At 34.6% G+C, this 27,056-nt stretch overlaps 2 protein-coding genes and 1 pseudogene across 5 annotated transcripts in view; 2 read left to right on the top strand and 1 right to left on the bottom strand.

Annotated features, from left to right (window-relative positions):
- The window catches only part of KCTD3 (potassium channel tetramerization domain containing 3), a 64,259-nt gene extending 38,875 nt beyond the window's left edge, over positions 1–25,384 (top strand). For 2 of the 4 annotated variants that reach the window (XM_037823769.1, XM_037823782.1), the window contains 7 exons: positions 48–164; positions 2,123–2,293; positions 6,397–6,552; positions 14,309–14,405; positions 17,628–17,812; positions 17,899–18,031; positions 18,802–25,384. In XM_037823769.1, coding sequence (XP_037679697.1) covers positions 48–164; positions 2,123–2,293; positions 6,397–6,552; positions 14,309–14,405; positions 17,628–17,812; positions 17,899–18,031; positions 18,802–19,363 — 1,421 coding nt within the window. In that variant the 3' untranslated portion in view covers positions 19,364–25,384. Of the gene's footprint in view, positions 1–47; positions 165–2,122; positions 2,294–6,396; positions 6,553–14,308; positions 14,406–17,627; positions 17,813–17,892; positions 18,032–18,801 lie in introns of all 4 variants that reach the window. The other 2 variants (XM_037823761.1, XM_037823777.1) reach the window with 2 other exon arrangements.
- Positions 7,424–7,669, top strand: LOC119525186 (annotated as a pseudogene).
- USH2A (usherin) overlaps positions 23,716–27,056 on the bottom strand; it is an 891,077-nt gene continuing 887,736 nt past the window's right edge. The window contains 2 exon segments of the mRNA XM_037823757.1: positions 23,716–23,925; positions 25,876–26,097. Coding sequence (XP_037679685.1) covers positions 23,836–23,925; positions 25,876–26,097 — 312 coding nt within the window. The 3' untranslated portion in view covers positions 23,716–23,835.

Below are 27,056 nucleotides of genomic sequence, written 5' to 3'. Positions count from 1 at the left end.
TTTCGCACTACTTATTTTAATGCTATTTGAAAATTTTTGTTTTTTAGATATGCAGAAGTTCCCTTTGCGAATGAAGGATAATGATCTTCTTGTAACTGAACTTTATCATGATCCCTCAAATGATGCTATTACTGCTCTGAGTGTTTACCTCACACCCAAAACAAGTGAGTGCATGGCAAAATTATTACAAATTCTTGAATTTTTATATTGTTAAATTGTTATTGACAGTATGTTTTTATTTGTTGGTTTTATTGTATGACTACGTAAAACTAATCTGCTATTTTTCTTTTTGAAAACCGCAGTGCTAAGGATCTCATCTCTATTAGTTTGTAGTTTATATTTGGTTTTATATTGAAGTCAAACATGTCCAATAAACAAACATAATTTGAGGTGGGAAATAAGAACTTTTCCCCTTCTGGATTAAATCTGTTAAACAAAAAAAGGCTCTTAAACTATGACTCTTGGAGAGGAAGCTTATTTCTGTGGGAAGTTTTAAATAAGTTATGGGAAAGGATATTTTATTTGGAAGTTCAATATATAAATAAATAGCTTTCATTGCCTTTCAAAGACCATTGCAATATAATTAATATGTATTGAGAATTTTTTTTACACTAGAACAAGAGAAACATAAACAGAACATTTAAAATTTACTTGTAATGAAAGGAATCCTAGGAAATATTAACATGTTGTCTAGTAATAATAGGTTTGAATGCGTTACTTGTACAAGATCATCATCTTATTGAATTCATTAGAGGAGATCAATAATCTCCAGTATGAAAGGAATAAATATTCTGCTATACACAAATGAATTTGATTGAAATTGTAGTAGGATTTAAACCACATTCCTTTAGAACAAGGGTGGTAAACCACTGATTGTTGGCTAAGCCAATTGATTTTGTAAATAGTTTTATTGCAACACAGCTACACCAATTCATTTATGTATTGTTTTTGGCTGTTTTTGTGCTACAACAGCAGAGTTCAAGAGTTGTGATGGAGACCATATGACATGCAAAGAAAGTGCAAATAAACATTGGCTATCTGGCCCTGCTCTAGACCCCTAGAGCCAATCCCTGCTCTACAATGAGATGTAATTCTTGCTAGCATTTTTGCTTTGGATTTTTTTTTTTTCAATCTAATTAAAAAGTGAGGATAACAGTGGGAAAGCTTTACAAACCAGAGTGCTTCTTTTAGCATTTGTGGTGGCAAGGGACTTCATAGGCATGAGAATGGAGTCATCTTTTAAGTTATGAGAGGTGTATTCCACTAGTGTGATTTTTCTCCTTTGATGTCATATATTTTTAGATGAATCAGGAATAACAGCCATTAAGCCCGAGAGTCCTCTATCTGTGAAACTTTTTAAGAATATATGTCATTGAGCTTCAAACTATCTTTAAATTTATGTTGGGGTCTTGGCACTTATGTAAAAAAAATGCCATCGATGAACCTGACAGAAACCAAATAGCTACACATTAATTAGAAGAGGTGACATAGTTAAATATGACATAAGCAATACAAGAGATATATTGTGTTCCATAGTTAAGTGTTTTGAAGCTGTTAAATAATAGTAATAATAAATATGTATATATTACTTGATTATTCAGGAAGATGCAGTATTGTAGCAAAAGTAAAACAGATGGTCATTCTGGGCTAGAGGAATATTGCTCTAAGAATACTATGTTGTTTCAGTGGAGTTCTTAGCATGTCAGATTTATTAATTCCTAAATATATATAGACTATTTAGTATGTCTTAGGCACTCTGTAAGATGTCAAAGATAAAAAGATGGTTATCATTGATTATGATTCAGGCTGTCAACAAGGAATAGGGGTACATACGCATGGAAATAGATACAACAGGATTAGAGTGTTACATTTGCTATAATAGAACCCAGTGCTACAGGGGAGGGAGGAGCAATTCTATCTTGGAGTGAGGTTTAGGAAAAGATTTATAAAGGAAATAATGATTTTAAGATAGAGAAGTCTTAAGATTTCTGTGCTGAACTGTATTATTGGACTGAAGCTAGATCCTACACTGCCTGTTATATATCATAGGAAGGTTTTGCAAAAGCAGCTTTCTTTATAACTTCATCTAACATACCGTCTTTCAACTTTTGACTTTGTGTAGGTGTCAGTGGTAACTGGATTGAAATTGCCTATGGTACGAGCTCTGGAGCAGTGAGAGTAATTGTACAACACCCAGAAACAGTTGGGTCAGGCCCTCAGCTTTTCCAGACTTTCACAGTTCACCGAAGTCCTGTTACAAAAATAATGCTATCAGAGAAGCATCTCGTATCAGGTAAAGTGATTTTATTAGTAGTAGTAAGGATTTCCACCTTATGTAAAATTTACCTTGTGCACAATTTTCTAGACTCCTACAAAACAAAAGAATTTATAACAGAAGTGTCTTCTGTGAGAAAAATACACTAAAAGAAATAGTACAAAGTTTAATAACTGAAAATGTTACGATTTTCTTTTAGAGGTTTTTTAATTTTGCTCTGTTGTAATATATATAGATTTAAGTGGTACCATATCTTTTATTTGCTCTATTTTTTTTCTCACGGCATGTTTTGTTTCAAAATATTTGTCATAATCTTCTTGACAGGCATTTTTTATTAGAGAACTTTTCCAAATATGAGTTTATTGTAAAATGGGTTGTATTGACTTAAGGTTTAATATTAAAATTGTAGATTTAAATTTGTTTTTTTGCTGTTTGATTGTCTTATAAAAATTTTAAAAATTAGTAGAATGTATAAAGAGTTTATTTGAAAAAGATAACATTTTTGTAGATTTGCATTTCCTTATAGTTACATAAATTAAAAAATTTAGATTCTAAATTTTCAAACTTAATGAGAACTACTAATTACAAAGTAAAATTCTGTTGAAGAGATTTATTGTATATGGCAGGTGATTTCTAAAAGATTTTATGAAAATTAAATTGTAACTCAGGTAATTAGGAGACCTTGCTGTGTAGAGGAATCATAGGTTAAATTTTTGGTAAAGTAGTTCTTGCCAACCATAAATTTTTAATATCATTTTCATATGTTGGGTTTGCTTAGATGAAGATTACCTAATATAAAAAGCTATTGCTTCTTTCACTGTTCTCCAGCCTGATTTAACACCAAGTGGAGCTGAAATACCTTGCTTGTCCTTGAGTGAATAAATGAATGCATAAATGAATGAAATGCTTATATTGAGTATCTAATTGTTTGAGGTGTAATTAAAACTAGATTATGGTAGCACTGTACTTAAATAAATACTTTAGTTCTTTATTCTTGGAGTGAAAGTGTAAAAAGTATGTTTTTTTTAATATAGTAATTTAATGGATCAGATCAGTGACTCCCTAAATTAAAATGATGCAGAACCCAATATATAAACAGATAAAAACCCACCTGCTTTTGTTAAGTGGGGGTAAGGTGGATGAAGAGCCCAGGGGCAGGTGTTGGCCACTTAACCTTCCACTTACCCTTTTTTGATCTTTTGAAAAGCACTCTTACCTTGTGAGGACCTATACGCTAATTTTTTCTTCATTTGAATATGTGTTGTGTCGACAGATTATTTACCTAGATTATACCCTCTCTTTATGTTATCGTTGGTTTCTTTCCTTTCTTTCCTTCTCTGGAGAATCTTTAGTGGCATACAGATATGCCCTAGAATAACCCATCTTTAAAACAGAAACAACAACAATAAATATACAAAACCTCACTTGATGCCATGTCCCTTTAATAGCCATACTTCTTCACATCCGAATCTCTCTCTACCTTTCCAGTTGCTCTTCCACCCCAGTGTGCCACAGCAGCTGTTCTTGCTAAGGACACCTTTCATTTCTATATCCCTAGATCCAAGTTCATTTTTCTGTCTTCACCTGACTCCTCGGCAGCATTTGATGAAATTGACTATCCCTCCCATCCTGAAAAAGTCTCTTCTTTGAGTTTCCATACTTAACCTACCTCACTGAGGAGCCTTTCTTACTCTCTGATACTGGTTCCTTCCCTTTTGACCAATTGCTAAATATTGGATTATTCTAGGGCTCTTTTCTAGATTCACTATTCTGTCTGTACTTTCCCTGGTGTCAAATTTGAGTACTGAATATCATCTATATGCCAGTGGCTCTCAGATTTTTTTCCTGCACCTATTAACTATCCACAGAGTCCTGAACTTGTATATTGAATGCCTGAACTTCTGGGTGTATGTTCAACAGGCATCATATATTTAACCTGACAAAATAGGACTCTTGAGTCCTCTCTTCAAAGCCATCTCAGTACACAATATCATCATGTACTCACCCTGAAAAACTAAAAATCACCCTTGATTCCTCCCTTTTCCTCATCCCCTACATATGTGCAGTCCATTAGCAAGCAAGTCCGATTGGCTTTACTCCGACTTATGTTACAAATCTGATCACTTCACTTTGCATTGTAGCATCAAATCATACTGCAGAGGCTTGTCTGTCTTGCCTGTCTAAAGTACATGTTGTACATAGCTACCAGAAATATCTTCTAAAAATACAAATCAGATCTGGCTTCTAATGGCTTCCAGTTGTATAATAAGTTGAATCTTCTCACTGTGCTCTGTATGGCTCTTGCTGTTCTAGATCCTGTTTACCTTTCAAACCCCACCCCACCCCCCCCAACACTCCCACTTTTCTTGTTGTTCTTGACACCCAACTTCTTTGGCTTTTCTATGTCTTAAAAATGCCTTAGCTCTTTTGCACTTGTTCTTTTCTTTACTTGAAATGTGTTGCCCCTAGATACTTGTTTGGCTGCCTTCTCCTTGTCAATTGGGTCCTATTTCAAAAATCTTCTTAGTGAGACGACCTTGGCAAACCCCTCCCCAACAATCACTTTCTAGCAGAATCTTGATTTTTCTTCATAGACTTATCACCACTTGATCATTTATTTGTTCGCTTGTTTATCATTGGTTCCCTCTTCTAGAATACAAATCTACCATAGCAGGAACTTTTGTTCTCTACCTTATTCTCGGCATTTAAGATAGTTCCTGGCACAGAAAGGATGCTGAATAAATGTTTGTTCTATGTAATGAAGTAAGCTGATCCTGGGAGAAAATAGACTATTTTACAGCATGATTGTGATGCTCCAATGACAATGTTTAGAAATACTTAGTAATAATTGCTATTATTTTGATGGTTATAATGCTATTGTAGGATGCCAAAGAACTAGTTAGTAAAATTTGTATTTAACATTAGATATTTCATGGAGGTTTGAAATGTAAATGTTTGTTGATAAAATGTTCAGTTCAGCCAAATGTCTGAAGTGTGTGATGAATATTCAGTTATATTATTCTGCCATCTGGTGGATGTCGATATATATGTATTAACATTCTTTTTTCCAGAGTCTTATTTTAATGCTTTAAATAAAAATGTTAAGTAATGGTTACTATTAACAGAATGACCGTAACTGCCCAGTTGAATCAGCCAAAAATATTTAAATTATTTTTCTGAATCCTAGCAAGCTTAATAGTGAAATCAGGAAATGATTACCCATGAAGCTGATTAAACATCCTAAAACTAAATGTCTCAGAGTGTTGTTGTTGTTTTAACCAGAAAACTGCTATTCTGAGAAATGGAGAGTTTTATTACATAAGAGTAAGAAGTATACAGATGTTACTGCTATTTTCTAAAATTAAATTTCTTTTCTTCCCAAAGGTTTGTTTAAAATATACAACTGTACCATTTTACCAAGTAGGAAATTGTGGTGTGTGTATATTAGAAATTTGGGGATAATTTTCTAATATTTACTGATGAGTTCATAGCTCATTACTAACAACAACAGATTTTCCCAAATCATAGTAAATGGCAACTTCATGCACATTTTTTTAAAAGGCATGCCAAAAAAGTACCTCTCCTACATTAATGATGCAATTTTTTCGTTTACATTTTCTAATAGAGTATCTTTGCAGACAATAAAACAATAAAGATAGGTTACTTGTTAAGAAATGTCTCAGTATATACCCGTTTACTCTTATTTCCACTCAAAAAATAAAATCAGTTGAACTTCTGATTCTTCAATGCAAATTCTTATTTTATAAATGAGGCAATTTGTTTACTTTGTAGAAATGTAGTTACAGAAAAAGATAATATTCATCATCTTCTCGCGTAGACATTTTTAAAACCCTTTCCTATATTTATGCATGGCAGGCTAGTTTTTATAAGGATCCATAGATTTACTTACATACTTTGTATTTGCAGCAAGGTAAACCATATTCAGTTCTTTCACTTTTGGAGTCAGTATAATTTTAAGATCAGTAAGTCATTTGCCATTCAAAATTACTGTGAACTATTTAATGTAGATCATTGTGAAAAAAAGTTAAAATTTATTTATAAAAGTGATTTTGTTAATGCTTATACAATCTACATTTAACAGCTCTTTTGTGTTCTCCTAGTCTGTGCAGATAATAATCATGTTCGAACATGGACAGTAACACGGTTCAGAGGCATGATCTCTACTCAGCCAGGTTCTACTCCTTTAGCATCATTCAAGATACTTTCTCTGGAGGAGGCTGAAAGTCATGGGAGCTATTCTTCTGGAAATGACGTAGGTGGGTTAGATTATTTTGGAGCATTTTCAAATGCTGTGTGGTTATTGCAGAACAAGTATGTTACCTGTATTGAAAACCTAAACCTGAATTTTAAATATAAATTTTTCATCTTAATTTTTAAACTCACTTAAAATAGAAATTTAGTGGCATGTTTCAGTTCTATAAATCATCTGATTAACATTTCCATCTGATTAGCATTTCCCTATTTAAATAATTTCTCCAAATGATAGCCACTTTTTTTTTATAATTAAAAACCATTTAGAAACCTGATATATTATTTTCTTCTATTGTTAGTAATTACTGAAAATAAAATTTGAAGTTAGAAAAGGACTTGTATTCTTAAATACTGACTCATTTGATGGCATTGGTAATATCATTAGAAAAGAGTGGTAGCATGTCTCTTGGTACTCTCTGATTTCAGCAAAAGGTGTATAAAGTCAGTTAGATTTGTCATGCCATTCACAGTACACACATGAGCATGTGTGTTCTGTCACACGTGTGCATGTGCACATACACACACACAGTATTCACAAAGACAGATGATTTTCCCTGAGGACCCATTTGAAAGAATCTATACTGTATATGGAGTTGTATCTCTCTGTACTTAAAATAATTCTGTAGGATGTATTGGTTAAGTACTAGAACTTTCTGATCATTTTTTATAAGCAGAAATTAGAACACTGATGGAGAATGGGAAGGAATATATTAGAATTGATTTGCATGCATTTTACATCTCTCTAGAACATGCTCCCATGGTAAAGATTTCAAAAGAATTATCTCTAAAAAGCATAAAATTGCAGACTGTGGCATCGCCACTTCCGGGGCAGTGGTGGGAATGTGAGCTGTTGGGCCCAGGGCGGCTCCAGGAGCCATGGCCTTTACCCTGTATTCGCTGCTGCAGGAGGCCCTGCTCTGTCAGTGCCATCGCCGTACTGCCTGAGTAGTGCTTCCTCAGGAACCTTGGCTAGGGAACAGACCAGGGAATTGGCAGATTCGGAGAGGAGCCAGGATCAAATCTCAGCTAATGAACCTTATTCGATATGTAAGAACCATGATGAGAGTGCCATTGATAATAGTAAACTCAATTGTAATTGTATTACTTTTATTATTTGGGTGAAGATCCATGGGGAAATGGAGACTCAGAAGAAAAGATACAAGCAGAAATTATTACTCTAGTCATTATTGGAATATAGATACCTTAGCTGGCCTGTCTTGCATTTGACAAAAATGTAGAGCTGACAATGAAATAAGAGTTTCTATTTATTTGATTTTTTAAAATGTTGCACTTGTAGTTTCATTACAAAATGATAAGATCAGTAAAACAGAGGCAGTAGCTATTCAAAATGGAAATACATTTGATTGCTGGCTGTTAATAATAGTCCATGCTGTAGAGAAGTTTGTTAAAAAGGTACTAGACTGTCATGTGTGTGTTCATAAGGATTTTTCTTTCTCTCACTTCTCAGGGATGACTTTGTTGTTGTTTTCCTAAAATTTTTACATTCCTTATTACTTAGCTATGATGTGAGAGTGATTATCCCCCCTAGATAAAATTTAAAGGATTTTAAAAACTAATTATTGTATATAAAATGATAAGTAGGTAATTTTAAACTTCAGTTAGATTTTTTTACTATATTGTCTCAGCTATGGAAAAATCAAATTTTTAGTAACTGTTGAGGAGCAGTACTCCCTGATTTCAGAGAGAATTTTAATTTTGTAAGTCAGTCACATGATGATTGTGTTTTTCTTTTAAGTTCTTTCCTTGCGTTTGTTATTTTACTGACTTGCCTGAATGATGAGACCAGACCATAATTTCACCGATAGAAAATCTGTGTAGAAAAGTCTGTGCCCATTTTACGATGATTACTTTTTTTTTTTTTTCAATTGTGGAAACATATATACAGCCTAAATCTTCCTATTCCAACCCCTCCCTAGCATTCCATTAGTGGGATTAATCACATTTAGAATGTTGTAATGCTGTCACCTTCCTACCATCCATTACTAGAAATTTCCCTTCACCCCAAACAGCAACCCTGCACTCATTTCTTAACTCCCCATTGCCCCTTCCCCCACTTCTCATAACCCATACTCTACTTTTCATCTTTATGGTCATATTCTCTGATAATTTCTTTGTGTTTACCACGGGGCTTGAATTTAACCTCTTAAATCTGTAACAATCTTGTTTTTCTTTGATACCAACTTAACTTCAATAAGACACGTAAACTATGTTCCTATACTTCTCCATTCCCCCATCTTTATGTAGTTCTTGTCAAAAATTACATATTTTACATTGAGTCCAAAACCACTGATTTGTCATTAGAGTTTATGTATTTTATATCCTGTAGGAAGTAAATAGTGGAGTTACAAATCAAAAAATTATTGACTTCTATTTGTATTCCATTGTGGTCAGAGAATGTGCTTTGAATATATTCGATTTTTTTTTTTTTTTTTTTTTTTTTTTTTAAGTTTATTGAGGCTTGTTTTATGTCCCAGAATATGATCTATTCTGGAGAAAGATCTGTGATCACTAGAGGAAAATGTGTGTCCTGGTGATTTGGGATGTAATGTTCTATATATGTCTGTTAAATTTTTCTATATCTCTCTCTGCTTTGTGTCTCTGTTGGTAGGGCTCTCTTTAGTATCTGAAGTAGGGGATGTCTTTTATGAGCAAAATCTCTCAGCATTTGTCTGTCTGTGGAAAATTTAAACTTTCCCTCAAACATGAAGGAAAGTTTTGCTGGATAAAGTATTTTTGGTTGGAAATTTTTCTCTCTCAGAATTTTAAATGTGTCATGCCACTGCCTTCTCGCCTCCATGGTGGCCACTGAGTAGTCACTACTTAGTCTTATGTTGTTTCCTTTGTATGTGGTGAATTGTTTTTTTCTTGCTGCTTTCAGAACTTACTCCTTCTCTTCAGTATTTGACAGTGTGATCAGAATATGTCTTGGAGTGGGTTTATTTGGATTTATTTTGTTTGGAGTTCGCTGGGCATTTATGCTTTGTGTATTTATATTGTGTAGAAGGTTTGGGAAGTTTTCCCCAACAATTTCTTTGAATACTTTTTCTAGACCTTTACCCTTCTCCTCCCCTTCTGGGATGCCAATGAGTCTTAAATTTGGACGCTTTATTTTATCTATCACATCCCTGAGATCCATTTCGATTTTTTTGATTTTTTTCCCCATTCTTTCTTTTGTTCTTTCATTTTCCATTCTGTGGTCATCAAAGACGCTGAGTCGTTCAGCTTCCTCTAATCTTGTATTATGAGTATCCAGAGTCTTTTTAATTTGGCCAACAGTTTCTTTTATTTCCATAAGATCTTCTGTTCTTTTATTTACTCTTGCAATTTTTTCTTTATGCTCTTCTAAGGTCTTCTTTATGTCCTTTATATCCTGTGCCATGTCTTCTTTGTGTCCTTTATGTCCTGTGCCATGCTCTCGTTGTTTGTCTTTAGTTCTTTTGATTAATTGTGTCAAGTACCGTGTCTCTTCTGATCTTTTGATTTGGGTGTTTGGATTTGGGTTCTCCATATCGTCTGGTTTTATCATATGCTTTAAGATTTTCTGTTGTTTTTGGCCTCTTGGCATTTGCTTTACTTGACAGTGTTCTTTCTGGATATAAAAAATACCGATCTCTAATTTGTCAGATCTGCAGCTTGGTGGCATATACTTTCTCTAACTAGCCAGAAGATGGCGTCCGCGAGTCACCTGTTCCCCTCAAGTCAGTTCTCCCAACTTTGTCTTTGTGGTGTGTGGGGATCTGATTCTTGTGGGGTTCAATTGGTGCACTAAGTTTGGGTGTGTTGTTGGTGCTGTCTGCCCTGAATGTGGGGCGCATGTCTGGGTGGTTCAGGAGGCAAGGCAGCTTTAATAATCAAACCTCCCAGGTGTTCCCGGAAATTTAAGGCTGTTGCAAGAGTCTAAGCCTTCATTTCAGTCTTGCCACAGATTGTCTCTGCCGCTGACCCACAAGTCGTTGGTATTGGCATAGGGTCCCTGGGATTTCCGAGTGCTCTTTGAGGACCTTTGTTGAGGGAAGGCTGTGCCACATCACAAGTGCCCTCTGGCCTCCAGGGAAGCCCTGGGCCACTGGGCCATGCAGGGGCATTCCCATCCTGCTTTACAGATGGTTGAACGGGGCGTGTTAATTTCCCGTTTTTGCACAGCTCCGCCTTCCCAGCTCCAGGACAATTAGCTGTGGGTGCACTAACGGCCAGTGTCCATGGCCAATATTGTGGCGTGTGCATGATGCTATGGGAAACACTGTTGTCACAGCTCTGGGCTATGGCTTCATCCCTGGACAGGAGTGTCTCCAGCCCGCCGGAGACAGTTTTCTCCGTTTGGCTCCCCTCCGTCCCCCTGGCTCCGAGACAGTCAGCAGTGGGTGTGGGAAGGGCTATCCTCCATGCCAGACACCGAGGCGTTGGCTATAGCCCTCTCCTGCCATACTTCACTGTGTGGTTCTCACTGCCGTTATCTGCAGCCACTCCCGGGGTTTTTTTTCTTTTTTTTAAAGAACTAGTCCATCTCCGAACACCAACCCGTGGTTTCCCCACACCACAGCGCGGCTGCCGGACTTTCAGCCAGCTTACTCACTCGTTTCAGAATGCAGACTCCTGGTTTCACCAAATGTACAGTCCCTGTGGATTTAGCAGACCTTGTCTGGCTGGTGTATCGCTGGAACTGGTGTTCTGGGTCACTTTCTGGCTTTTATCTAGTATTTTTCACGGAGGTGTTTTTTTTGCCCTGTGTCACCTAGCCGCCATCTTAGGTTCCAACTTATTTTTTTTTAATCAGCATAAATATAAGCCTACAAGAGCAATCCTAAACAATTACAATTAAGCCATACTATATAAAAAGACTGTTTATTGTGAAGGATTTATCTCCAAAAAATTATCATGTTTTCATTTCCTGGTAGACATATTAAGGTGTGTGAGTTTAATTCTTCATTCTGTCTGACAGTAGAACATTTATGCTAGATAAGTTGTTGTATGTTTGATTTGTTTTTATGTCTAAGACCATCTTGTGATGTTATTTGCTCATCCCTTAATACAGTTTTGTGCAATAAGATTAAAAAAAAAAAAAAAAGCATAAAGCCACTTATGAGAATTGTATTACCGTGGTTTTACTATTAAAAAAAAAAAAGCTCACTGTTGTCAATTTTAACAATTGATCCCAGTTGTGATATCAGTTTTCTACATGATGCTAGGAAATGGAAGTTAGTGTTTTTATTTCTTCAACAAATGTTAATAAGTACTTTTATAACAGGCATTAGAAATTCAAAAAATAATGCATTGACTGTCGATCTACAGCATAGTGAGCAGTGGGAATCAAAAGCAGACAGGTGCATTAGAACAGGTACATCAGAACAAAAAGCACCCAGGGGAGATATTGCCAGGCTCCATGCTAAGTGTTGTGACATACACTCTCATTTAATCTTTTTGACAGTTTCATGAGGTAGATGTTAACCCCACATAATATTTAAGGAAACTGAGGTTCAGACAGAAAACTCTTCATAGAGGTGCTAATGTTTGAATTAGACATGAAAGATAAGTGTTGGTAGATGTGGAAGGTATAAGGTTTGGGACATTCTTGGCAGAGAAAAAACAGCATGTTAAAAGGATAGAGAACAAGAGAACCTGGCAAGCCTGGGAAATGTCAAGAAGGTCATTAATTGCTGGACTATAGGGTATGTGGGTGAGAATAATAGGACATGAGATTGCATGGATAGGTAGGGACCAGTTCATGGAAGGCCTCTAAACATTGGATTGATGTGAACCAAAGGGCATAGTGATTGATTAGATGTGACAGGGAAGGGAGAGGAAGGAGTCTAGAATGACCCTTAGGAATCTGACTTCGGAAATGGGGTAACTGAGTGTCATTAACTAAAATAAAGAAATGTTGAAAGAGGGACTTATTTGAAAAATGGGGATGAGGTCAGATTTGGATATTTTGCATGATGGTGCCTATGGATACTGCTAGGTATTAGGGTATAGTGGTTGGGCCTTGGAGAACGACCTTAGCTGGAAATTATATTTAGGAGTCATTGGCATGTAAAGAAACAGTTGAAGCACTGAGTGGATAAGATTGTTCAAGGAAAGCATGTAAAGTGTGAATGAAAGATGATTTAGAAACAGCTCTGTAAACCACTTGAAATAGCCCTGTAAAATATTTTAAAGGGGGCAAGGATTTTCTTTTCCCTTCATAGTTGTTGTTTTTAAAAATAACTTGAAAGACATACAGATCAGTGGAACAGAATAAAGTCCAGTTTCAGTAGGGTGGTTTGGGTGGAATCTAGATTGCAATGGGTAAAGGAGTAATAGATGAATATTGGTGAAGGGAAGGGTTCAGTTTGGGGTTGGAGAAACTATAAATTTGATGAGGGCAGAAGGTATGAAGAGTTAAGTTACAGGCGAATTTCACATCAGTATAAGGTTAGAAGGGGAAGATACAATCCCTTACTATATTTTATTTACTCATCTTATTCCTAGTTGTTTATCATCACTGCTTTTGATTTTGTTTGTGGGTTATTGGAAGAGGACTGGTATTTCATTTCAATTGAATTAGACTTCCAAAAGTTGTCCAGTGATTGAGCAACTGCATAACATAGTGGAGAGCCAGCTCTCGAACCAGACATTTGAGTTTGAATTGCAGTTCTGCTATGTGGGACCTATGAGATCTTTGCTTAACTTACCTCTTGTTGCCTGGGTTGAAGAGTTCTTATCTGTAAAATGGAGACAATAATAGTACCTCCTTATGTGGTTAGTAGGATGAATAAAATTAGTTAATACTTACAACACATTTATTGTGGCACATAGTAAGCAATATATAGTATTTGTTAACTAATAATAAAGATGTTGGTTCATTTATTATTTAGGTGTGATTCATATTAGGTTACTTGGAATATATTGTCTTTAAAAATTTTGTACATCACATAATTTTTAATGAATAATAAGTTTGTATTATTTTAGCTAATGAGTATAATGGGAATGGTGAGTTATTTATATTTGATGTTTAAGTTTTACATGCGAGCATTTTTTCTTTATATTGTTGTTTAGTATCTTTGTAAAATATAATAAGCCATTTACCTACCTTGCCAAGAACAGTGTATTAAAAATAATTGAGTCTTTTATTTTTTAATTGAAAACCTTGTAGGGTACAACTCAGTTGTATATTTCCTACTGTACTTTGAATTTTGGACATCTGTTGATATTTTTCTTTTGTCATTTGCCAATTACCTTATTCAAAATTGTTCCCTCCTAGTTTGTGTCAAAAAAAAATATTGAGGGAAGAAATATGATTAATGGAGGCTTACTTTATATTTTAAGATTTTGCATTTGGCCTTTCAAAAAAAGGTAAAATCAATACATAAAGTAACTTATTCTATAAATTTCTGTTTTTTTTTACGTTCTAAGGAATTAAACATATCCGCAAGCATAGTAAATGTAGAGCTTATGTTTAATAGATCTGTTTCTAATAATGTTAATATATAGCCTTAAATAAATTATTGTCTTCAGCTTTTATAGCCTTAGGGCTTAAAGTGTAATTTTGAAGTATTGGGTATTTCCTTTAAAAAAGTTTTAATGCAAGTTGAAGTATTTGTAGCATTGTATTTTGGGTATAATTTTGACATAGAAAGCAATGCCATATGATAACATGAAACATTTTTATTTTCTTGGCACTAAATATTAATGTTCCTTTGTAAAAGGAAACAAATTAAATTTTAATTAATTTCTTTTTACATTTTCTGTTTTCTGACCAAGGGCCTTTTGGAGAGCGAGACGATCAACAGGTGTTTATCCAGAAAGTTGTTCCTATCACTAACAAGCTGTTTGTGAGACTCTCATCTACTGGGAAAAGGTAACACTTTATTGTAAAAATATAGATGTTCGGAAGTCACTTTTGTCTTATAAAATGTATGCATAATTTGACATACTGATAAAAGAGTACAAATTGTTGAGAGAGGAATGTGTACATTATCTTGTGAACATTGTAACTTAAAATTAAGACAACTAATATATGGTGGTTATTCTCTAGGATTTACTTAAAATTGTCACTGATGTTGTGACTATTAGAACACAGTGAATTTGGTGGCAGACAACTGGAATAAATTCTGATTCTGGTACTTCCTTTTAGTGTCTGTGTAAATTCAGTGTTAAGTTACTTTGTTTCCCTGATCCTCAGTTTCTTCATTTATAAGAAGATTCAACTATCTTGGTAGGATATCATAAGATAAATTAGTTAAAATGCATGAAATGGCTCATGTAGTCTTGACTATAGTAGATGTTTAATAGAAGTTAGTTTCTTTTAAACATCTACTTTTTAATTTGACTGAAATTTTACTTCTTTTAAATCATTATAGCCTCAAACAGATTGAGCTTTAACACTTCTCCCCTTTAAAAACATAAATTTGTTTAATATGTCAAACAAGTGGATGAAACTAAAATTCCTGTTAACAGTCATTGCAAAGGTCTTTGATTTTCATATTAATGATACTGATGCTGCTTATGTTAATAATTCCTCAGCTGCCTTTTCTTCACCATATGGTCTCTTATTACTTAATCTTTTAATGAATAAACTATTTCAGAGATGATACATTTTATTTCCATCAAAGGTCATTGCATATAGTCATCAGCAACTATTAATTAAATTAACCCCAGAAAATGATTTTTATGTACCCAAACTATCTTTTTGATAGCTTTTTTTTTTTTTTTAAAGAAAATGTATTAGGAGCCTGTAATGTAGTTAGAGACCAAATTATTATCTCAAGAAATGTTATAAATCACTATGATTTAGTGTTGTGTGCATATTCAATGAAGGAGCTGCCAAATGTTTATTAAAGCTGCTGTCATAACATATAACATCCTTTAACAATTCATTATCTCATTTCCTTATTCAGTTCCACTCTTCTGTAACTTCAGACCATAGCAGCATGTTATCATCAACTACAGTTTTTCTGTATGATATTATAATTTTTAAATTTATGATTTCAGAGGAAAAGCAATATTCTATCAATAAGCAGAAATTACTTTGTAGAATTAAATAGAAAATCAGCTCTTTATGAAGCTCATGTGAAACAAAGCTTTTTGTTTAAAAGCAGTTCAGTTTCTTAATGAGAGTGAAACAAAAGGGCTTTATTGAAAGAAAGGCAGGAGAAAAACCTCTATAGGAAATTTTTAAAAAGGAAGAAGTATTTCTAAGGAGTCTGTCCTATAAGGGGATAAAAGAGTAAAATTATGTTTGAGATTTGTTTTTGTGCACATATGCTGATTTATTTTAAACATAAATGGGAATCTAGTTCAGAAGTTTTAAAATCAAGTTATAGATGTTCAAAATCAGTGTAATTCACCACATTAACTGTAATGAGGAAAAACTGATAATCTTGACAAACAAATTGCATTTTAGAGAATTCAACACCCATTTATGATTTAAAAAAAAAAACAAGCAAATGAAAATAAAGGGGGAATTACTTAATCTGATGAATAATATCGACAAAAATAATTGTAGCAAATCTCCTGCTCAGTGGTGAAATATTGAAAGTTTTTCCCTTGAGGTTAGAAATTAGATCACAGTAGCCTCAGTTGCCATATGTGGGCCTACAGAAATTAATTTTTTTGCCCCAGTTTTGCCCTGCGTGCTAAGAAGCTCAGTTACACTTCTTACTCTGTACCTAATAGGTTTTTCACATTCATATGTATTGTTTGCCTTCTATTGTTGCCTTTTTTTTTTTTTTTAATCTGCCTCAACTCTGTTTTGCAGTGGGTTGGGATAAATAATTCAATCGAGTTCAATTAAATCAATCCTTATGACTTTGGGAAATTCAGTTGCTGACTTTATATCTTGGTTTCCTCATTAGACAAATGTGGATAATTGTCCTTTCTTGGGTTCTTTTATCTCTTATGAAAATCATATGAAGTAGCTGTAAAAATGAATAGAAAAATTTAAGGGTATTATCTTAAAGAAGGAGACTATTTTGGCTGTCTATATAGCTGTATATTTTCTGGTTTCAGACTTTCAAAATTTACACTTAAATTTTAAATGACCTCAAGATCTCTGCTAGCATGGTGTCTATTTGCTTTCTTTCTTTTTGGTTTAACAACTTCGTTTAAAGAACAACTCATCCCCATCACAAGTTCTGTTTTTTTTGTTAAGCTTGACTAAAATTATTTGCTTTACTTCAATTTTTTTATATATTTTTAATACATTTTTTATTGTGAAATTTAACATATATACAGAACAGTGATAAATTTGAAATTATAACAAGTAGTTAAAGAGCAAATTTCAAAGAATGTTATGGGTTACATTTCCACAATTTCAGTTATTTCCTTCTAGCTATTTTAATACCTAGCACATCTAAAATATGTACTTATGTGTTTATATAAAGACTCAGTATTCATACTCCTTTGTTAAATCCTGTCTTGTCTGTTTGCTACCCCTTCCTCTCATTGAATCACTTTCTCAATCTTCAGGGGTATCTAGGCAGTGACCACCCTAACTTGTTCATATTGAAAAGGGGTGTCAATTATGGGGAAGGGGGCTACATCAGGTTGTTGTTCTTAAAGAGGCTGTTGCCTCTGGTTTTAAGACTTGACTGGCATAGGAACACTCTGGTGAATTTAAGTTTCTGAAAAATATACTTAGTGAGTGAAACTTTTAAAGAGTCTCAGATAGGGACCTCGGTATTTTGGGACTACTGTTGGTTAGAGCTTGGCATACTGTGGCTATTTGGGATATCTATCTGGAACTTGCATAAGAGTAACCTCCAGGATAGCCTCTCAACTCTATTTGAAATCTCTTAGCCACTGTAACTGTATTTGTTAGATTGCTCAATTATATGCATATTAAAACACAATAAAAACTTCTAACTTTAAAAAAACATTTTTAATACATTATTTTTTGTATTTTGCCTTTTCTCTAGACTCAAGAAACAAGACTTGACTTTTATTCCTGTTTACTTGCTGTTACCCCTTTAAATCCGTTTTAGATATGTGCAGTATTCAACTGTAATGTTGCAAATAAAAAATCTGAATTATAAAATGCTATTTGTATCCCAGGTTAAAAACTACACAATGTCTTTTCCAGAATATGTGAGATCCAAGCTGTTGACTGTACCACAATATCGTCATTTACTGTGCGAGAATGTGAAGGTTCTAGTAGGATGGGCTCGAGGCCAAGGCGCTACTTGTTCACAGGCCATACAAATGGCAGCATTCAAATGTGGGATCTGACCACTGCTATGGATATGGTTAACAAAAGTGAGGAGAAAGGTAAGTTGCCATATGGAAAGATGTTTGTCCTAGTTTTAGCTTTTGATATAAATGATTAGAATGGGTTTTGTTTTCCTAAGATATAGGTGGTCCAACTGAAGAAGAGCTACTCAAATTATTGGATCAGTGTGATTTGAGCACATCTCGCTGTGCTACTCCTAACATCAGTCCAGCAACTTCTGTGGTTCAGCATAGCCGTCTGCGGGAATCAAATTCTAGGTAGGTTCAAGAGTGTTGTATTATCACAAATTGAATTGATTGTTTTTGGAAAAGTTGGCTTAAATATTGCAATTGCATATTTGCTCTTGAAAGCCATATTTTCCAAAGTACATTTTTAATTCATACTTGGTGCTTGATAATCAATTTTTTAAATTTTTGCTCAATTTCTCATCTACATGGATCTCTGTCATTCTTTTAGTAGAAAAATATATTTTTCATCTTTTAACCTATTTTGTGAATGCTGTCAATTTAGATGTCTGTGATCAAGAATTCATTCAAAGGAAATTAGAAAAATCACGTCACCTTGGGTAGTATATGGAGCTTTTACTCCTATTGTCTCAGGAAAATATTAATTAAAATGATTACATTATCTTGCCTAATTTTACGATTAGGCATTATGTACTTTTAATAAAATGACATAGTATGTCTTTAGTTACTGTTTGATAAACTTCTGAAATCTGAAGAACCAAGGACCAAAGACTGAATCATATTGACTCCACAATGGTTTCAAAGATTTTTTTTTCCTCAGCTTTTCAAAAGCTACTCAGAAATCCACATTGTCTGTGAATATATATATATGTGTGTGTGCTATTATTTTCATTGGTAGGTTAATAAATGTGTCACATATATATATTATCAAGTAATTAATATTTTTTATATAGAAATCTGGTTAATAATTTGTTTGCATTGGTAGTTTCATTGATAAGATATGCCCCTGAAAAATCCTAGAAAGCAAACTGAACTATAATTTTAAAATATGTATATTTCAGCCTTCAGCTTCAACACCATGAAACTATCCACGAAGCAGCTACTTATGGTTCCGTGAGGCCTTACAGAGAGAGTCCTTTGTTAGCAAGGGCAAGGAGAACTGAGAGTTTTCACAGTTATGGGGACTTTCAGACTGTTAATTTGAACAGAAATCTAGAAAGAGCTGTTCCTGAAAATGCTAACTTGGGTCCAATACAAACTGAAGTAAAGCAGGCAACAGGGGAATGTAATGTGTCTGAGAGAAAGTCTCCTGGAGCAGAAATAAAAAGTTTGAGAGAATCAGATAGTGGATTGGAAGCTCATAAAATAGTTGAAGGTTTTTCAGAATCCAAGAAAAGGTCATCAGAAGATGAAAATGAAAATAAAGTTGATTTAAGGAAGAAAGGAGGATTCGAAGGGGGAGGATTCCTTGTAAGAAAGAAAGTTCCCTATCTGGCATCATCACCTAGTACTTCTGATGGAGGGACTGACTCACCTGGTACTGCATCCCCATCACCTACAAAAACCACACCATCACCTCGGCATAAAAAAAGTGATTATTCAGGTCAAGAGTACAGCTTGTGAAAACTCACCAAAATAAGGAGCTGTTTGTTAAATTTAGATGAAAAATTAAACTTGACTGGATTTCGGACATTGGTTTTTGTACCAAACTTTACAGTTTAAAATTGGATGTCATTTAATAATTTTTTAACAGAATCACCTGGAGGAAAGGAGATAAAATAACCCTCTCTTGATGTTTTTGGAAATTTTTTTTAGTTTTCAGTACATTATAACAGAATCATTTGTAAAACTGGGGTCTGTTTCTCAAAGCTGCTGTTTGTTTGCTTTGGGAACAAAGTGTCACCTTTTAAGAGGATGGTGCCCACAAAAAGAGCATCCCCTTAGAGAGTGGGAATCAATAGCCTGGGTCTGTAATCCTAATTATGCCTGGGACTTCTCTTTCAGTGTTATCTCATGTGAATCACATAATTCTCTTTGGAACTTGGTCTTCCAGGCCTTACTGTATGTGCAAAGTGTTTACCAGATATTTGAATGAGGTGCTGTGTTTGTGAAAAAAAAAGATCACATAATCAGAGACACTATTGATACTGAATGCCAGATTCCACTGTGTAATAAGTCCTTAGGATAAAATTGTTTTAAATTGTGGGTCATTTTCTGATTCTCATTGTTGGAGTTCTCAAATCTCAGCAAGCATCCTTAATATTAAATGCCAAAAGTCTATATAAACTTTCTTTTAAGTTGGAGCAATTTTCTCTGTTTGGACTGAGAAACTAAAAATAATAATCAAGGGCAAAGCTTTTAGTGCCCAGAAGGGAAAGCTGTACAAGTTGCTAGTCTGCCTTGTTTTAGGAGCCACCATATTTTTATTTTCCAGTGTTAATAATAAGATAATTAAACTTAGAATGTGGCAGTTTGTTAAGCTTATGAGATTGAGGTTCTGAATTTTTGGTTGAAGGTTCATCTACTGTAAAAATGTTATTTTGAGTATATTTTGAATTTTAAGGTCAAAAGAAAGATACTTTTTGTACATTTTTTCATTAAATTGGAATGATTTTTAAGTTTCTACAAATAGAGTAATTATAGAATTAAAGCATTAAGCATTCTTTGGTGAATAATGTGCATATTCCCATTCCAAGAAATAAAATAAGTGAGTGAAGTTGAAATAAATTCTTTAAAGTATAGTCTATTGGTAGTGGTTTCACAACAGTTCTCTGGTGTTTATTTATCAATTAAGTCAAATAAAAATGATTAAGGAAACATGTTTTCAGTTGTTTGAGAAAGTTACCATGTTTAAAGTACATATTTGTTTTTAAAGCATAATTTAGAAATTACTAACTAATTAACTGTAATTATCTCTTGTACTCGTTTTCCTTATTATCACAGTTATGTGAAAGTTGGGTGGACAAGTAAGAAAGGGGGGGGGGGTATTCAGCCAGCCTTTTTCAAGAGTAAAAGACCACTGAAAAAGAAAAAGACTATTATGTAATATCCCATGAAAAGACAAAACTCACTCTGCTTGGATTATGTTATACAACAGGTATTATTTATTTCTTTCACTTACAAGTTTGAAACCTGGTATTAGAGCAGAGAATTGACTCTATTCTGGCATTTAACTTTGTAAGCTTGAGTAGATAATCCCACTTCACCTAAGATTTTTTCATTGTACCTACCTCATTGGGATTGTTGTAACTGGAAGAACAAGAATTGAATCTTGGATGATTGATGGAAAACAAGAATGGAACTATAATTCTCATGATGAATTTTTCAAATAATTTTTTATTTATTTCAGAATAAAACTCATAAACATTATCACACCAATAAGTTAGGTATTGTTATCCTCATTTCACTAATGAAATCACTGAGACCTGGAAAAAATAATAACTTAGCCACAAGGCTCAGTTACTGGGCTAACTTTTGAACCCAAATTTACTTGTTTCAGGAACATATGGTCTTGTTCCTGGCTTTTTCAGTCAGGCCTGTGTATCAGAATCATCTGAGGTTATATACTTAAAGATGTCCAGACCTGCTAAATTTGAATCTCTGGGGGATGGGACTCATACTCATGTATTTTTTAAAAGGTACAATAGCCAATTCTAATCTATGCTGAAGGTTGAGAAATTATCCAGAACATCCTATTTTCTTAAATGAGCTCACTTTTATTTCTATTATTTATGTGTAAATTATAAAGTTCAGAGCTGTTAGAGTATCTTTCCATAAATATTAAATCAAACTTGGTTCATATTTAAATATTAAGCAAACCATCTTTAATTCACATGATATATTTGCAATGGAAATAAACTATTCATATGTGATATAATTAAGTTTCTTATTACTGAATTATTCCACCTGACCCATGTTTTACTTACAGGTCATTCAGGTTAAATTATTTCAGTATTGATGCAACATGAGTTTTAAATCAGTATAAGATACCATAACCGATTCACGTTTAGGTTTTCCATTTAGAGGATATGCCAACTATATCATCATAAACACAATTCCTAGTAGCACTTACAAAACATAACCATGCACTCTTATCAAACAATATTAGGAATAATAAAACTTGGTAGTTATTAAACTGAGAATGTGGTCTGTACAAGTGATAAGACATGAGTCAGAAGTTTTAGAACAGACTTAAAGGGGTGCAGAGAGAACTGCCCATTGTTTACTCTGTAAGGGAGAAGTGGTGGGCCAAGGAATATAGTCCCTGTGTACAGTATATTTCCCTGTACATGATTTCTTCCAGGTTTCTTTACATCACTGGTTCTTAACATTAGGAAACACTTGGGAGTTTCAAAAGTACTGATGCCAAGCTCCACCCCAGGCTAATTGAATTAGAATCTCTAGGGGTATGTCTACATAGTTTGTGTAGTGACAGCTTGGCACTCAATACCAGTTAAGGTAGCAAAATAAAGTCGTGGGATTCTTCTCTGAAATAAATGTAAGTAAGGTTAGAAAGTTCTGCCCAGTGTTTTGGGCACAAGTCATATCGGGCTTCTGTTCACTCAACTCTGGGGTCAAATTATAAAAGATAAAGCGAACTGAATTCATGTAATAACTGTCTAACTAAATGCTTAACTCTAGATTAAAGTGGAGAATGACCTAAGGTGAAATCCCCTGCAGTTGTTTTGTTCTTTTCTGCTCTTTTAAAATTATATACTGTGTTTAAACACAGTGATGAAACTTACCTAGTAAATTTTCCAAAGAGAATGAGCTCAATCTCCTGAATCTACCTGTGACTAGCAAATCATATTCACAGAAGAGTAGTCCAAGGATAAGGATGTGAGTTCATGATTGGAAAAGAGCACTCCTTCCTCATATGCTTTAAATAGCTCATGTGAGGCAGGAACTCAGCCTTGACCTCATTTGTGCCAGCTCAAAATAACTAATTGACTAAGATTCAGTAAGTTGGAATAGAAGGCAGTGAACTAAATTAGCCAGTCCCATTTCTCATTTCAGAAAGTATAAAACTTTTGGCGAGAAAAAGTATGTTTCTTGTAACTTGTACACCCACTGCCAAATCTACACAATTTCAGATTTGTTTGCACATAGCAGTTCTAACAAGGGAGCAGAACTTCCATTTAATACTGGTCTCTGCTTTTGACACTTATGGTTGGCAAGGTTTGTCCAAGAGTTGGCTAATTTTAGGAGCTGCTCTTTCAAAGATTTGGATATCCAAGTCTCAAAACCACAGAGGTCCACAATCTTTGATTCTTGGACTATGGGGTAATTCACAGTTTTCGAGAAGAATAAGTAAGGTTGTCTCTTCATAAGTTTTTGCCAATTCAGCTTTGAGAAAATCCACATGCCTCTGAATGTAGAGTCACAAAAAAGATTGTTGGACAGTTGTTAATGACACAGAGTCAATAACTTCCGGAAGTCAATAGGACCTTTATGAATGAAGAAAAACGTTCATTCACAGTTCCTTCATGGAACTAGTTCCATGAAGAGCTGATTTAAATATCTTTAACCTTATGTTGACGATTTGAAGAAAAATGCGTTCATTGCTGTAGGACTTTCACCAATGACTTTATAATCTAAGAGCAGATGACAAATTTTGAATCATGGAGATTGGTACTGTTGCATATCATCTGTTCTTAGTGATTCGAAGGCTAAAATAAAGAGTGGATAGTTGTCTGAAATGAAGAGATGTAGTACAGAGAGTAAACTGTATGTATATATTTTTTTCAACGACTTTGGGCCATCTTGAAATTGCCATTGATTAGTAATTTTACCAGCAGCATCACTGCCAAACAACCAAGTGAAAATTACATGCTTCTTTGTCTTCCACAAAATAAGCAGAGTGAAACATTCATTTGTATGAATATTAACCCCTTTATTTCAGACATCCAGAAAAAAAAATTAACATTTCTTAGACCTCTATTACAGAGGACGAAATTAAAAAACAATCTCATCTCTTTAAAGGATTACAGAATAACAAACAATGGCTTTTCAGCATTTATGAAATATCAGTAATAACCAAGTGGGACTGGGGTGCAGGGCCTACATTCCAGCTTTGTCTTGCAGTTTTCCATCCTCTACAGGTTGGTGTCGGTGAATGTGGTGTGTTCCTTGGTCACTGAACTGAAACCCTTGATGGCATTTATCAGGTCTTCTTCATCCACATACTGAAAAATAAGCCATTCAACACTGATTAGGTTGTTTGCTATCAATAGTGTTTGCTATTAGTTAGTAATTCTGTCAATTTAATTTGAAGAGTAATCAGTAAGTACTTATTAAAGGCTATTATCCTATGTTCAACATTGTAAGGTGTGTTTTAAGATACAGTCCTTGCCTTAAGTTGGCCTTATTGAATGGAACACATCACATGCATACATGAACTGTATAGACTAATCAATCAAAATTGAATGTGATTTGAGCGTTACATTGTGCCAGATCTTAATTTTTTGATGCCTCAATGTTCTCATCTTTAAATTGGGGCGATGATAAATAGATGGTAGATAGATCTATGTCTATATAATTAAGATTTAGTTCAAAGAGTAGGCAGAAAAGCCAGAATGCAAGCTAGTTTGCTCTATTCTGTCCCACTGTGTTACTGTATTTATTGTTTAGGGTTAGTAGGGTTGATTATAATGAAGAGGTAACTTGACAAGTATTAGTAGCTTCAAAAGCTTCTGTTGAATCCCTCTGCACCCTCCCCATTCCTAACTAGTACTGTAAAAAGCAAGCAAAAGTGTCCATATAGTATAATAGTTAAGAATGAGATCTCTGTAGTCAAGTGATATTTTTTTAAAATCCCAACACCATGAAAAAAAAAATGATGTATTAGCTGTGTATCCTGGGTAAGTAATTAACTTCTCTACAGCTCAGTTCCTTCTCTACAAATGGGAATGGTAATAGTAACTACCCCCTAGATTTTGTGAAAACTAAGTGAAATAATGCAAGTAAGTCCGTAATGTATTATGTTGAACCATATGAAATTGCTATGTTGCATTGTTAAAATGATCAATTAACATTTCCTTATGTTTCAACCTAATACAATTATTCCTGCCAAATAGAAACATTAGATCTGAAATGGAATGCATGGAACTCAATAGTCGTAACAACTTCAAGCAGGTTCATGATTTAAAAGTGTGTAGTATACACACACAAAATTATTCTGAACAAGCAAGAACGACTGTACATTTCGGTTTTTAGTGGTGATATGGAACCTGAAGCCAGGGAACTTGCTTTATTACTTGCCATTAGGGAAGAATGACTTTTTGGAAGTTAACCTTTTATGAAGGAAAAGTGAGGACTTGGAAAAGATGAGTGAAAATGCCCAAAGCAGAAGTTGGATGATTGAAAGAAATGGAAGTGGCTAATTACTCCTCAGAGCAGTAAATAGAGGAGGTAAGTTCTTAGTTGATAGTTGTTTATTATCTAACTATCTCAAAGGTATGTTACTCCAGCAGACGTCTAGGTAGCGGCACAGTGAAGAGGTGTGGTGGTCGGTTAAAAACTCCAGGATTTTAGGCAGCCCAGCCACCTAAGGGCTCTTAAATGCTAGAGTGAGGTTAACTTTCAGAGCCAATTATTTGTACCCACTGGATTAAAATTTTGAAAGATGAAGCTTACAAACAGTAACACCCTTGTTTATCATAATTTTCTATGAGTTTCTTGAGAAAGAACCATTTCCCAAGTCTATTGAGAGAAAAGAATGTTCTGTAACAATAAACTAGAAGGAAAATGGTGATGTGCCTTTTTTTTTCTTTCTTTCTTTTTTTTTTTTTAAGTAAAACAGGTACTTGTACTTCATGCCTTCTTTTAGGACAGTTCCAGTGTTACATTTACCTTTCACCCTGAGTTAATGAGTGTAGCCTGTTTGTTTATTCATTTATTCATATATTTATTTTTGAGCATCTATTGTGTGCCAGAACAAGATAAAAATTGTTAACCTGCTCAGTATCAAACAATTAAGGCAACGCACATTAGTGAACAATTGGGTACAAAATAATTGGGTAAGGGCTGAAAGGTATGGGCAGCATTCAGTGAGGTACAGAAAGTTTCACACCATCTCTTTCCCAATATTCTCCTGTGATGTTTAACAATTGCTCTGGATGAGGAAATCAACTCACCAATCCACTAGCATGGCCCATTATGGTTTCCCACAGTGAGTCATCAGTTAAGACTTTCTTGTCTTGAATATCCATGAGCTGACTGATGCTGCAGTGGAGAGATCCTTGGGAATAAGTTTGGCTGATTTGGCTTTGACTTGGGATTCGCAGTACAGACATACTCCGGTTGCTCCGAACGCTCACAGGTGTTCCAGACGGGGGAATTTTGGTGTCAGCTAATCCCTGAAAAGAAAGTTGCTGTTGCTAATTAACATGTAAAGAAAATGGGCTTAAAATATAACCGAAATGGTGTTTCACACATTGTCAATGAAGGAACATAGTTTCCAGACCCTCCCACAGAATTTAGCAACTGAGCTCACCTTGTACACTGTGGTCCTTGGTTTCTTGGTAAAAAATGAGATAAATAGCTAATGGTTACGTTAGATGACCATTGTTCTTAGCTAATGGTCATGTTAGATGACCAGAGTTCTTAGCACCTAGTGAGCCCACGATTGTTCCCTTTGATCAAGGGCCTGCTGCATTGCAAAGCGGTGGGGCAAGGCAGATGGAAGGTGGATTAACAGGATAATCATTTCATGCATGTCAGCACAGAGCCTTCTTTAGCGCACCCTTTTCCCTAAGCAGTCAAGGTTAACAAATGCTCCCTCAAGTTTGCCCACTAAGTTTGTATTTCACTTTACAATTTTTTGTCTTCTGTAGGAAAATGGACTCTTCCTTTCCTTTTTTTCTCATTCCATATTGGTCCCCTTCTTATAGGATTCCAGCCTCCAACATAGATCTGAGATCTACATCAAAAAGAGACAGTTGCTCCATAATTAGGATCTGGACTGTGTCTTAAGAGAAAATCTAGGTGCTCTAAATATGTGAAGGTTCCGATTTAGCTGGTCCAAAGAAACGTTCCAGGTTTTCACTGTGTCGTCCACACACCATGCAAAGGATCATGCATGCATGCAGCACACAAAGGTACCTCAAAGTGCATGGTATAACTTTTTAGAGTGACGTTGCTTGACACATCAGATATATCAGCCACAGAGTCAAACTGAGAACAAATAGAGCATGAGTCAGTGTTTGGAACAGTGTTTTAAATGATTTCTTTGTATTTCTCCAACTACAGTCATAATCATATCCATACATTAATACTACCCTGAGATGTTTAGTTTCCACCCACCATATGATTTTAA

Source organism: Choloepus didactylus, chromosome 2 (assembly GCF_015220235.1).
Source record: "Choloepus didactylus isolate mChoDid1 chromosome 2, mChoDid1.pri, whole genome shotgun sequence".
NCBI lineage: Eukaryota > Metazoa > Chordata > Mammalia > Pilosa > Megalonychidae > Choloepus > Choloepus didactylus.
The sequence above is the reverse complement of the archived record's forward strand: the minus strand, read 5'-3'. Positions and strand labels throughout refer to the sequence as shown.